Here is a 12,973-nt window from a genome sequence, read left to right on the forward strand (position 1 = left end):
GGTTCAAGCAATTCTCCTGCCTCAGCCTCCTGAGTAGCTGGAACTACAGGCACATGCCATCACGTCCCACTAATTTTTGCATTTTTAGTACAGACAGGGTTTCACCACATTGGCCAGGCTGGTCTCGAACTCCTGACCTCGTGATCCACCCTCCTCAGCCTCCCAAAGTGTTGGGATTACAGGCGTGAGCCACCGCGCCCAGCCATGGCACTAGTTCTAATGCCTCAGTTGCCCTGCCTGCCTCCTAAGTAGATGTTAAAGGCTACTGCTGTCTGCCCATATACACCTGTTACACTTACCAATGTGTAACTAGCAGTAGAGTCTGTGGATCTGTGGAGTTCTAGTGTGGTTTTTCTCTCCAATTAATTGTTAAGCTCAAGGGAAGCAAATATCTTACACTCTCACATATCCCTCACATATAGCACATGGTGAAACCTTTTTTTTTAAGAGACAGAGTCTAGCTCTGTTGCTAGTGTGCACAATCACAGCCTACTGCAGCCTCCAACTCTCCAGCTCAAGCGATCCTCCCACCTCAGCCTCCCATGTAGCTGGGACTACAGGCGTGTGCCACCAGCCCGGCTAATTTTTGTATTTTTTGTAGAGACGGGGTGTCGCCGTGTTGCCCAGGCAGGTCTCAAACTCCTGGGCTCAAGCAATCTGCCCTTCTCGGCCTCCCAAAGTGCTGGGATTGCAGGCGTGAGCCACCATGCCGGCCAAAACATTTTATTGATTAGTTTGTGCTCTACTTGGTTGACAATGGCGCTTCCTTGCCGTTCTCCCGCCACCTCACTGGCAACGGGTTATAAACCCTTTTTCAGATCCTACTACGTGTCAGCGTACTTCCGGCTGGGTGAAGATGGTTATAGCGAGAGGGGAAGAATTGGTTCAGTGATGAGAACATAGTTGGTTCGTGCCTTCGACAAGCTTTCAATCTAATGCCTGTTTTTTTCAAGGACAATTCAGAACGGTCTGAGAAGGGATTTTTTTTATTTTTTAATTTTTCCTGCCTTTCGGCCTCAGAGACCATCATTCTAAAAAGAGTTTAGAATTTCCCTGCCATTTCCATGCCGTGCGGGGAGGAACACTTGAAATCGCGCCTGGCGGGGTACCAGCAGGCAGCAATAGCAAGCGGGGTGGAGAGGAGCAGGGCTAGGCCCCCGAGCCGTCCCCATGGCAATCCAGCCTGCTTTCCAGTAGCTTATACCACCCACGTGGAGTGGCATACACTACTTTGTAACACAACTTAAGATTTTGCAGTTCCTTGTGGGCAGGAGTCCTGTTTGCTGCTACTTTACTGTACTAGGCTTAGGATATTTTATGAAAAGAACTCACAGAACAGTCTCTGAGAGGCTCAAGCCCCTCCTTCCCTTCCGGGACGGAGGATCATAGAGCTGTCTGGCGCAGCGAGGCCTCCTGGCGCCATCGAGACGCGCAGAGGACGGCTAGAGCGTTATTCGCCGAGGGACTTCCTCTTCGTTAAGTCCTCCTTCCCAACATGGCGCAGTCTATTAACATCACGGAGCTGAATCTGCCGCAGCTAGAAATGCTCAAGAACCAGCTGGACCAGGTGGGGACGGGCCCCAGAGGCACCTTTTTCCCGCTCTACATCCCCCCTGCCCACACGTACTTCTCGCGCCCGGTTCCAAGTTGGGAGCCTACCTTTCCCAGGCGAAACCTCTATCCGGTCCCAGGACCCGCCCCCTCCCCGGCCGCGCTCCCTTCTCCCCTTAGCCCTCTCATTGACCCGCTATCCCCGTCCTCTGTAGGAAGTGGAGTTCTTGTCCACGTCCATTGCCCAGCTCAAAGTGGTACAGACCAAGTATGTGGAAGCCAAGGACTGTCTGAACGTGCTGAACAAGAGCAACGAGGGTATGGGGTAGGCGGGTGAGGGTAACCTAAAGTGGCGAGCCAGTTTCTCTCGTCCCACCTCCTAACCCAGTTTTTCTTACCTGAAACGAGAAAATCCATTACATTTCGCATACTGCTTCATGAACCCTTTGCATGTTGCCTACCTAGAATTGAAATGTACAGGACATTCCTCTGCTCCTATTGCCCCTGTTTCCGTTCTTTTCACACTGTCTGTGGGTGCTGTGCCCTGTTGGAACTCTCTTTAACGTCTTACGTTGGAGCCGCTAACCTTCCCCAGGTGTTTGTCTTCATTGCTTTCACAGGGAAAGAATTACTCGTCCCACTGACGAGTTCTGTATCCTTTCCACAGGAACGGCTACCTGCTGCCTTCTCCCTTTCTCCCTCACTCCCCCAAAAAGCGGGGAGGGGGATTGTTTTGATTACTTCAGATTACCCTCTCCCCACAATGATTTTGAGGATACCCTTTTTTTCTTCTTTCTTTTTTGAGACGGCATTTCGCTCTGTCGCCCAGGCTGGAGTGCAGTGGTGCGATCTAGGCTTACTGCAACCTCCGCCTCCCGAGTTCAAGAGATTCTGCCTCAGTCTCCCGAGTAGCTGGGACTGCAGGTACGCGCCACCACGACCGGCTAATTTTTGTATTATTAGTAGAGATGGGGTTTCACATATTGGCCAGGCTAGTCTCAAACTCCTGACCTCGTGATCCGCCTGCCTCGGCCTCCCAAAGTGCTAGGATTACATTACAGGCGTGAGCCACTGCCCCCGGCCAAGAATACTCTTATTACACACTTTGTAGCTCTTTTATCTAACTTCACACCAACATCCAGCTAATGTCTTGTGAACACCAAGGAGTATGTATAGTTGAGATGTAATATTTCCCTTTGCTGTTTGAGAACATTAATATGGAGATAAAGCTGGTGGTTTACACTTTGCTAACATCTTAGAAGATACAGGCAATAGACAAAAATAGGAGGATATAGAAACAGGGAGCTTGGCTAATTAATCTTCAACTTCAGCTTAATTGTGGCTCATTTCTAAACTGTCACTAAGAAACCTGGATTGTGTTCACTTGTTCAATGTTTTACTTGAATGAGCAAGTTATGGCAGTAGGGCACCTTTAATCTATAGTCAGAGAACTGACAGGCTAAAAGGAACACAGGAATAGTAGTGTAATAGGGAATGGTTAAAAAAAAAAAAAAATTAGCCAGGCACGGTGGTTCACGCCTGTAATCCCAGCACTTTGGGAGGCCAAGGCTGGCAGATCACCTGAGGTCAGGAGTTCGAGATCGGTCTGGCCAACATGGTGAAACCCCGTCTCTACTAAATATACAAAAATTAGCCAGGTGTGGTGGCGCATGCTTGTAATCCCAGCTACTCCAGCGACTGAGACAGGAGAATCGCTTTAACCTGGGAGGCAGAGGTTGCAGTGAGCTGATACTGGGCCATTGCACCCCAACCTGGGCGACAGAGCGAGACTCTGTCTCAGAAAACAAAAAACAAACAAAACATTGACTTTGTCAGGAATTAGCTACTTCATGATTGAGGGTGTTAAGGGAAGTGAGGCTGGCTTTTTACTTGTAGTACTCTACAACAGTAGGAAAACATTATATCTAGTCTTTCTGGAGGGGCTAATGGGAAGAATTGCAAGAACTGCTTAGAGAGTGAGAGATGGGATGAGGCAGGACAAGAGGGTGTTCCAGCATACATCATTTTCTCCTTAAAGAACCAACTTCTCTGTCTTCTTTTCATTTGGAGTTATAGGTATTGTTCTAAGGCCTCCAGATTATTCAGTCCTTATGCCTTGTAGCTTTTTGGAAAAGGAGGGTCTTTGGAGGCCAAGCAGGCTGGTTGGCGGAATCATGGCTCGTGCTGGGCTAGTTTTTCCCTTAATTCTTGCTTCTCAGATGTATGTCCCTGGGAAGCTGCATGATGTGGAACACGTGCTCATCGATGTGGGAACTGGGTACTATGTAGAGAAGGTGAGTGAGAGCATGTGGATGCCCCTCTGAACAGGGAAGGGAAATTTAGGGGAAGCTCTAGAGTGCAGCATGGCCAGAGGGAGTCTCCTTTTAGCCCCTCATTCACCTCTGATCTTGTAGACAGCTGAGGATGCCAAGGACTTCTTCAAGAGGAAGATAGATTTTCTAACCAAGCAGATGGAGAAAATCCAACCAGCTCTTCAGGAGAAGCATGCCATGAAACAGGGTAAGTTTTTCCTCGGGCACCTCTTGACCCCATCTCCATGATAAAGAACATGGATTGCAGTGTGAACCACGGGGGTGTCCCCTTTGCTGGAGTAAAACTATGTCTTAGTTTCTCTTTGGCATCTTTAGAATCTGCGTATTGCATAATCACTATCTGTAGATTCCTGGGTTGAGCATTTGAGAAATTTAGAGGAAGGAAATCATGTTTGTGCTTTGGTGGAGCTCCTATTTAATGACGATGGAATGGGGGAATGAGATGAACACACAGGAAGGAATCATGATCCAAACAAACTAAATACCAGCAATTATAACCCCGACTGCACATGAGAATCACTCAGGAAGTTTAAAAAGAAATCTTGGGCCCATTCCAGGTTGACTAAATCAACTTGGAAGTCAAAGGAGGGGAAGTTGTACCAAGGTCTGTTTTTTTTTTTTTAAAAAGCTCCCCTCTGTTACAATCAGGGTTCAGAACCAGTGTTCCAAAGGTAAAAATCTTTCCACATCATAGTTTTCTGATTATGTCAGACTCATTTAATACCATATTGTGTTGGTTTTTATGTCTTTGGTTAGCAGTTGTTTTTTTTTTTTTCCGAGACAGAGTCTCATTCTCACCACACCCAGCTGTGTTAGCATATTGACTGATGCATTGTAGACCCTAAATTTGTGTTAGTGACCCCACAGTGGATCACTGAGTTAAAGTTTTATTAACAATGCCAGGCGCGGTGGCTGACGCCTGTAATCCCAGCACTTTGGGAGGCCAAGGCAGGTGGATCACCTGAGGTTAGGAGTTCAAGACCAGCCTGGCCACCAAGGTGAAACCCCGTCTCTAGTAAAGATACAAAGTTAGCCCAGGCATGGTGGTGCATGCCTATAATCCCAGCTATTCGGGAGGATGAGGCAGGAGAATCGCTTGAACCCAGGAGACGGAGGTTGCAGTGAGCCAAGATCGCGCCACTGCACTCCAGCCTGGGTGACCAGAGCAAGATTCTGTCTCAAAACAAAAAAAAAAAAAGTTATTAACAAACTGTAGTTAGTTGGCCGCCTGTCCTTAAACTTGCCTGTCACTTCTCCTTAACTCTAGGTTCTCCTTTTTGCTCCTAACCTTTGACTCTTACTTTTTTCCACAGCCGTCATGGAAATGATGAGTCAGAAGATTCAGCAGCTCACAGCCCTGGGGGCAGCTCAGGCTACTGCTAAGGCCTGAGAGTTTTTGCAGAAATGGGGCAGAGGGACACCCTTTGGGCGTGGCTTCCTGGTGCTGGGAAGGGTCTTGTGTTTTAATGCCAATAAATGTGCCAGCTGGGCAGAATGTTGGTCTTTTCTTGGATTAAGCAAGGGACTGGTGATGAGATGGGGGGGTGGTCGAGAGTGCGGGCCCCGTCCCAGAGCCTGATGCGCAGGGGTGATGCGATGCTCCTCTTGGAGGCTCCACCGCAGGGCCCTTTGACCAGCTGGAGGAAATCCTAGGCTGGGAGTGTGCTGCTGCTCACTCTGCGGAGCTGGTTGCCAAGGGAACGGTTGGCAAGCGGAAGTGGGGCTGCGCTGGCGCTTCCTCTTCCGGGTCGGCGCTCCTGCGTACCTGCAGGGAGCGTCTTATGGGACACCGCTTCCTGCGCGGCCTGTTAACGCCGCTGGTGCTGCCACCGCCACCACTCTATACCCGGCACCGCATGCTCGGCCCAGAGTCCGTCCCGCCCCCAAAACGACCCCGCAGCAAACTCATGGCACCGCCCCGAATCGGGACGCACAATGGCACCTTCCACTGCGACGAGGCACTGGCATGCGCACTGCTTCGCCTCCTGCCGGAGTACCGGGTACGGTCCGCGAAAAGTGACCCTGAGACTGCATGCATGCATGCCTCCGGGGTGGATGGCATTCTGCCAACAGGGTCCCTCCGATAGCGCCCGGCAGCCCAAGCACCCTTCCTACCCTCCCTGCCTCCCTGAAGTCCAGCATTAATCCCCTACCCGGCGACACCCGGCAGCCCCTTCACCCCTGTGTACCTCGCAGGATGCAGAGATTGTGCGTACCCGGGATCCCGAAAAACTCGCTTCCTGTGACATCGTGGTGGACGTGGGGGGCGAGTACGACCCTCGGAGACACCGATATGACCATCACCAGAGGTAGGTTCTCAGATACCATTTATTTAACTTCCTTGACCTCAGCTTTCCTCTGTGCTCCAATTCAGCCATCCACTGCCGTGATCCGCGTCAGCGAAAAGAACTGCCTAATCATTGAAATCAAACTCACACTAGGACTACACCATCCTTAGGGCCCTGCCTGTTCTTCACCCATCTCCTTGGCCTGGGATCTCCCTTGGTTCCTAGGGAGTCCCTCAGGCCCCTTATCTCATCTCCTTCCTTAGCCAAGGCTTTTTTTCCACCAGCAACTTCATCACCCCAACTAAATAAACCCATCTGTGATTAATCCATTCTGGTGCCCTTGCTGCTGCACCTAACTGCTGGGCCCACATGATTGTGGCATTTGGTGACAGTTCAGATGTGTGAAGTTTTCTACTTCATTTACACCCTTCCAAAGGGAAATCCTTCTTACTCAAGTAGCCCATTCCAATCCTTTTCTTCCCCCTCAAGCCTCTACCGCATCAAACTGAGCGTCCCTGCCTCTTCTCAAAAGAAGTTAAGCATTTCCTCAGTCTCCCACCTCAAACATCCTCAGCTCCCTCCTACCAACTAAGGGAAATTTCTTCCCTTCTATTGGAGGTTAATCCTCTGTCCTGTTTCCAGTCTATTACTTTCTTCTCTAGGATTCTTTTTTTTTTTTTTTTGAGACGGAGTCTCCCTCTGTCGCCCAAGCTGGAGTGCAGTGGCACGATCTCGGCTCATTGCAACCTCTGTCTCCCAGGTTCAAGCGATTCTCCTGTCTCAGCCTCCCGAGTAGCTGGGACTACAGGCGCCCATCACCACACCCGGCTAATTTTTGTATTTTTAGTAGAGACAGGTTTCACCCTATTGGCCAGACTGGTCTCGAACTCCTGGCCTTGTGATCTGCCCCCCTTGGCCTCCCAAAGTGCTGGGATTACAGGCGTGAGCCACTGTTGGCCTATCCTCTGGGATTTCATGTCACAGTTCCACTAGTGTCTCTGCCTCTCCTTCCCTGCAGCCTAAAACACTTCTCAAGTATCTTCCATCTTGAAAAGAAACAAAGGTATAAAAACAAAATCCTCCCTCAATTATACCACACCACGAAAAGTAACTATCTTGGAGAGAGGGATTATGATGTTTTAAGTCTCTCTCCTTGTTTCTTTTTTTAGCATACATATTATAAATGATGTCAGGAGAAAACCCTCCCAATATTTACAGCCTAAGCTCTCACCCTCACTTCTCAGCTACCCTTCAAAAAACAGCTGACCGTGGCTTCACCTCTTTCTTTCCAGTTCATTCCCCTCAAGCCCACTCTCCCAGTCTCTCCTCTGGAACTGCTCAACAGAAGGGCACCAGTTACCTCAGCACCAAACCAGGGAGCTGGTAAAGGGTCTCAACTGATCTCTTTAGCACTTGGCATTATTGACCACTTCTTTTTATCAAATTGTTTTTAAGACGGAGTCTCGTCACCCAGGCTGGAGTGCAGTGATGCGATCTCGGCTCACTGCAACCTCCATCTCCTGGGTTCAAGTAATTCTCCTGCCTCAGCCTCCCAAGTAGCTGGGACTACAGGCGCCTGCCACCACGCCCAGCTAATTTTTGTATTTTTAGGAGAGACAGCATTTCACTATGTTGGCCAGGCTGGTCTTGAACTCCTAACCTCGGGTGATCCACCCGCCTCAGCCTCCCAAAGTGCTAGGATTACAGGTGTGAGCCACCATGCCCAGCCTCATTTTTTTTATTTTTACTTTTTTTGAAATGGAGTTTCGCTCTTGTTGCCCAGGCTGGAGCACAGTGGCACTCAGCTCACTTCAACCTCCACCTCCCAGATTCAAGCAATTCTCCTGCCTTAGCCTCCCAAGTAGCTGGGACTACAGGCGTGTGCCACCATGTCCGGCTAATTTTTGCATTCTTAGTAGAAACAGTTTCACCATGTTGGCCAGGCTGGTCTCAAACTACTGACCTCAAGTGATCACCTGCCTTGGCCTCCCAAAGTGTTGGGATTAGAGGTGTGAGCCACTGAGCCTAGCCTGTATTTACTCAATATTTAATAATAAAAGTCAGTTAACAAATGGAGCTCCCTAGGTAATTCTGAGATTGACTGGTATTTAGAAATCATGGCTGTAGTTTCTGCTTCCCTAACATCTGTTACATCTTTTCTCTATTTTCTGCCCCACTGCTGTTCAAATTCTTGCCTTCTTTATTCACTTGAACCATTGCAGGTAATCTCCTTGCATCTGTTCTCCATGCTGGCTGGTGCAATGCTGTAACATGCACCTGCCTGCTTAAAATCACCCATTGACTTCGATTACCCACAGATAAAGTCCGATGGTCTGGCCCTGCCTGCCCTTCCAGCTTTTTCTTTTGCCATTCACTTCTCACACCTGAGCTGCCTTTCCTGAAGTTCCATCAAGACACTTGTCTCTCAGCCATCATTCATGTTGTTCTCTCTGCTTGGAATGCTTTTTCTCTTTCACCCCTTGTCTATCTGGTGGACACCCACTAATTCATCTTTCAGAACTGACCTGAAGGCTCTTCTGAACCCTTTCCTCATCCCTTCCTTCCTTTCCCTTGTCTCGTCTAGTGAGAGTACTCAGGGGGTTGTGTTTGTCGGCCTCTGGCAGATGAATCTGAAAGCGAGGACAGTGTCTTGGTTTTTTATCCTTAATGTCTAATAAAACATAAAATGTGGCAGATAGGAAGCATTGAGTTAACTATTGAATGAATGCATGGAGACTCTAGCCAAGGTCCCTCACCTCAGCCCCACCTCCCTATGCTCCTCAGGTCTTTCACAGAGACCATGAGCTCCCTGTCCCCTGGGAAGCCGTGGCAGACCAAGCTGAGCAGTGCGGGACTCATCTATCTGCACTTCGGGCATAAGCTGCTGGCCCAGTTGCTGGGCACTAGTGAAGAGGACAGCATGGTGGGCACCCTCTATGACAAGGTGGGGACCTGAGGACAGAGATGCCCCCCACATGCATTTCCAGCAGGCTGCCTGGGAACAGTGCTCACACAGCACTCAGCACTGGGCCTCGGGTCAGGGTTCCTGGCCTATAGCAGGCCCAACACTCATTCTCTCCCTCAGTCAGGCTCATCTCACAAGGGAATGGTGATACCTCCCCTGCCTACATCCTGGGGTGGTTGTGAGAAGTGGATGCTGTAATACATGGGGAAGGGCTTTGAAAACCATAAAGTAGCATGGCCCCGTCTTTTTATTGACACACACAAACAGCAATTGCTCAGCACCTTTGGGTAAACAGAGGGGAGGCTGCTTATGTGTGGAAACAGATGGCTCAGAGGTTCTGGCTGCCCTGAAGGTTGAAGGGAGCATATGTTAGGCACCACTGTAGTTCACTAGTGGCACATAAATTGGGAAGCTCAGCTGAGAAGAGTTTTATTATGAAACTGTCTTTGGATTCCACCAGTGTCCCCTGCAAGCAGCTTCCTGCTTTTGGGGAAGGAATATGGCTAGTGGCCCTGGCATGCAAGTCAGGTCACACAGTACTGAGGACACTTACTTGTTTACAAGTCAAAGCCCAGGTTTAGTCAGCTGTATTTCTTGCAGGTAGGCTATTGAATTCAGTTCTGAGTTTTTTTATTTTTTTGTTTTTTTTGAGACGGAGTCTCGTTCTGTCGCCCAGGCTGGAGTGCAGTGGCGCAATCTCGGCTCAGTGCAAGCTCCGCCTCCCAGGTTCACGCCATTCTCCTGCCTCAGCCTCCCCAGTAGCTGGGACTACAGGCGCCCGCCACCATGCCTGGCTAATTTTTTGTATTTTTAGTAGAGGTGGGGTTTCACCGTGTCAGCCAGGATGGTCTTGATCTCCTGACCTCGTGATCTGCTCGCCTCAGCCTCCCAAAGTGCTAGGATTACAGGTGTGAGCCACTGCGCCTGGCCCATCAGTTCTCAGTTTTAGCTTGCCCATTTTCTGCCCTCTGTAACTATAGAGTTTTTGGAATATCAAGATTTTAGACTGCCTGGGTCAGTTTTCCCTTCCACTGCTGAAGGGTTTCTAAACAACTGACTAAATTTTTTTTGTTTTTTTTTTTTTGTTTTTTTGAGACAGGGTCTTGCTCTGTCATCCAGGCTGGAGTGCAGTGGTGTGATCTCAGCTCACTGCTACCTCCGCCTCCTGGGTTCAAGCGATTCTCCTGCCTCAGCCTCCCGAGTAGGTGAGACTATAGGTGCCTGCCACCACGCCTGGCTAATTTTTGTATTTTTAGTAGAGACGGGGTTTCACCATGTTAGCCAGGCTGGTCTCGAACTCCTGACCTCAAGTAATGCACCCACCTTGGCCTCCCAAAGTGCTGGGATTACAGGCGTGAGCCACTAATCCCAGCAACAATTGACTAAATTTAACCCGTGTGTATTTTTTTTTTGAGAGACTGTTGCCCAGGTTGGAGTTCAGTGGTGCCATCATGGCTCGCTGCTGCTTTGAACTCTGGGCTCAAGCAGTCTTCCCACCTCCGCCCCTCAAGTAGCTGAGACTACAGGTGCATGCCACCATCCCTGGCTAATTATATATCTTAATTTTTTGTAGAGAGGGTCTTGCTATGTTGCCCAGGCTGGTCTCAAACTCCTGGGCTCAAGTGATCCTCCCACCTCAGCCTAAACCCATGTTTTAACTGAGCATCAGGTTGGGGTCCAAAACAAGAAGTGCTGGGCATAGGAGTTACTTTCTTAGTGCTCCGAGAGTAGCACTTGTCTGCATACCACAGGTGTACTGTTATGGAGGCCTATTTTGCAGGGTAATTTTGCATAAAGTTTCTGCCCCGAGATTCTTAAGGCATTATCCTACCATTTATTCAGACCCAGGAGACAACTGCTGATGTCATGTGGCACATTATGGGCTTCCCTGGAACCCTAACCCAGCAACCAGCTTTTGGTGTCTAGTCTCACACTCATTTTCTCCCACTTGACTTGTGTTCTCAACCAGAGCCCCTCCTGCACCTCATTAACCGTGTCACTGAATACCTATTCACCCCACCTGGAGATTTACCAGCCTTCAGCCACAGGGACCCACTCCCACAGAGAGCCTCTAGCACCTAGAGACCTTCCTTGTTCAAAAGTTAGCAGTCCCCTCCCTACACGTGTTGGCTTTGGTTTGGGCTTTGTGCAGCAGAATGAGCATGGATTAGAAATCAGGTGATCTGAATTCCAGTCACAGCACAACGAGCTGTCTGAGCTTCAGTGAGCTGCTGAACTTGCCAATTCTCCCTTTTCTTATCCAGTTTATGTTGAGAGATCCTCACAGGGCTGAAATAGTGTGTATGAACATACTTTGAATCATGTAAGATTTCACATAAGTAGCAGGTAGCCTCAAGAACGTTTCCCCTGCTGCTGCCTTAGATGTATGAGAACTTTGTGGAGGAGGTGGATGCCGTGGACAATGGGATCTCCCAGTGGGCAGAGGGGGAGCCTCGATATGCACTGACCACTACCCTGAGTGCACGAGTTGCTCGACTTAATCCTACCTGGAACCACCCCGACCAAGACACTGAGGTAAGGTGGCCTGGGAGGAGACCCTGAGACCTGTAAGAACCTTGGGTGGGGGGAAAATGGGAGCATTTGCTCCTCCTAAGCCCTAGCAAATTCCAAGTTTGGGCCAGCACCATGGTTCTAATTCTCATCATTCCCAGGCAGGGTTCAAGCGTGCAATGGATCTGGTTCAAGAGGAGTTTCTGCAGAGATTAGATTTCTACCAACACAGCTGGCTGCCAGCCCGGGCCTTGGTGGAAGAGGCCCTTGCCCAGCGATTCCAGGTATAGGCCTTGGAGGAGTCACTGTGGCTTGGGGATTACTGACTGCCAATCAACAGGAGCTCCTGCTTCTTCTACTCTAAACCCTAAACCTTTTTTTTTTTTTTTTTTTTAAGACGGGATCTCTCTCTCTGTTGCCCAGGCTGGAGTGCAGTGGCAGACAACCTCAACCTCCTGGGCTCAAGCAGTCCTCCCACCTCAGCCTCCTGAGTAGCTGGGACTACAGGCACACACCACCTCACCCAGCTAATTTTTGTATTTTTTGTAGAGACAGGGTCTTACTTTGTTGCCTAGGCTAGTCTCAAATTCCCGGGCTCAACTGATCCTCCAACCTCAGCCTCCCAAAATGTTGTGACTACAAACATGATCACTGTGCCCAGCCTACCTTAAACCTTCTAGCTATGCTCTCCCTCTTTCAGGTGGACCCAAGTGGGGAGATTGTGGAACTGGCAAAAGGTGGATGTCCCTGGAAGGAGCATCTCTACCACCTGGAATCTGGGCTGTCCCCTCCAGTGGCCATCTTCTTTGTTATCTACACTGACCAGGCTGGACAGTGGCGAGTACAGTGTGTGCCCAAGGAGCCCCACTCATTCCAAAGCCGGTGAGGCCCTAGGGAACCACCCTACAGACCTTCAGGCTTGTCTCAGCCTTGTTAAGAGGAGGCTGCCAACTCTGACCCCTGCTCTACTCTCTCTTTCTGCCCACTTATAGGCTGCCCCTGCCTGAGCCATGGCGGGGTCTTCGGGACGAGGCCCTGGACCAGGTCAGTGGGATCCCTGGCTGCATCTTCGTCCATGCAAGCGGCTTCATTGGCGGTCACCGCACCCGAGAGGGTGCCTTGAGCATGGCCCGTGCCACCTTGGCCCAGCGCTCATACCTCCCACAAATCTCCTAGTCTAATAAAACCTTCCATCTCATACTGACCCAGTCCTTGACTCATTCTTGCCCTATGCCATTCCAGAAACTTGTGAAAAGTGAAACAACTATTTATGTGTAAGACCCTGTGCTAGATATATTTTCTTCACAGTAACTTCTCAGCCTTGC

At 49.7% G+C, this 12,973-nt stretch overlaps 2 protein-coding genes across 3 annotated transcripts; both read left to right on the top strand.

Annotated features, from left to right (window-relative positions):
* The first annotated feature begins 1,190 nt into the window (after positions 1–1,190).
* Positions 1,191–5,379, top strand: PFDN5 (prefoldin subunit 5). 2 transcript variants are annotated; one of them, NM_001132155.1, is given in 6 exon segments: positions 1,470–1,567; positions 1,767–1,869; positions 2,172–2,203; positions 3,771–3,845; positions 3,966–4,071; positions 5,198–5,374. In NM_001132155.1, coding segments are annotated over 6 exon segments (465 nt in total). In that variant the 5' UTR covers positions 1,470–1,495; the 3' UTR covers positions 5,275–5,374.
* A 209-nt stretch (positions 5,380–5,588) lies between these two features.
* On the top strand, positions 5,589–12,848 carry MYG1 (MYG1 exonuclease). Its single transcript, XM_009247782.3, has 7 exons — positions 5,589–5,884; positions 6,081–6,193; positions 8,957–9,116; positions 11,520–11,672; positions 11,810–11,932; positions 12,349–12,530; positions 12,641–12,848. The coding sequence occupies exons 1-7, from the start codon at positions 5,666–5,668 to the stop codon at positions 12,822–12,824; spliced, it is 1,134 nt and encodes a 377-aa protein (XP_009246057.2). The 5' UTR covers positions 5,589–5,665; the 3' UTR covers positions 12,825–12,848.
* The last annotated feature ends 125 nt before the right edge of the window (positions 12,849–12,973 follow it).

Source organism: Pongo abelii, chromosome 10 (genome assembly GCF_028885655.2).
Source record: "Pongo abelii isolate AG06213 chromosome 10, NHGRI_mPonAbe1-v2.0_pri, whole genome shotgun sequence".
In the NCBI taxonomy this organism is placed as follows: Eukaryota; Metazoa; Chordata; class Mammalia; order Primates; family Hominidae; genus Pongo; species Pongo abelii.

Bases quoted from the DNA above. Each gene is read 5' to 3' on its own strand.
- PFDN5 (XM_009247780.2), top strand. From the start codon at position 1,496: ATGGCGCAGTCTATTAACATCACGGAGCTGAATCTGCCGCAGCTAGAA. The intron at 3,846-3,965 runs GTGAGTGAGAGC...CTGATCTTGTAG, and splicing joins CTGGGTACTATGTAGAGAAG to ACAGCTGAGGATGCCAAGGA. The intron at 4,072-5,197 runs GTAAGTTTTTCC...TTTTTTCCACAG, and splicing joins GAAGCATGCCATGAAACAGG to CCGTCATGGAAATGATGAGT.
- MYG1 (XM_009247782.3), top strand. From the start codon at position 5,666: ATGGGACACCGCTTCCTGCGCGGCCTGTTAACGCCGCTGGTGCTGCCA. The intron at 11,673-11,809 runs GTAAGGTGGCCT...CATCATTCCCAG, and splicing joins ACCCCGACCAAGACACTGAG to GCAGGGTTCAAGCGTGCAAT. The intron at 11,933-12,348 runs GTATAGGCCTTG...TCCCTCTTTCAG, and splicing joins CCCTTGCCCAGCGATTCCAG to GTGGACCCAAGTGGGGAGAT.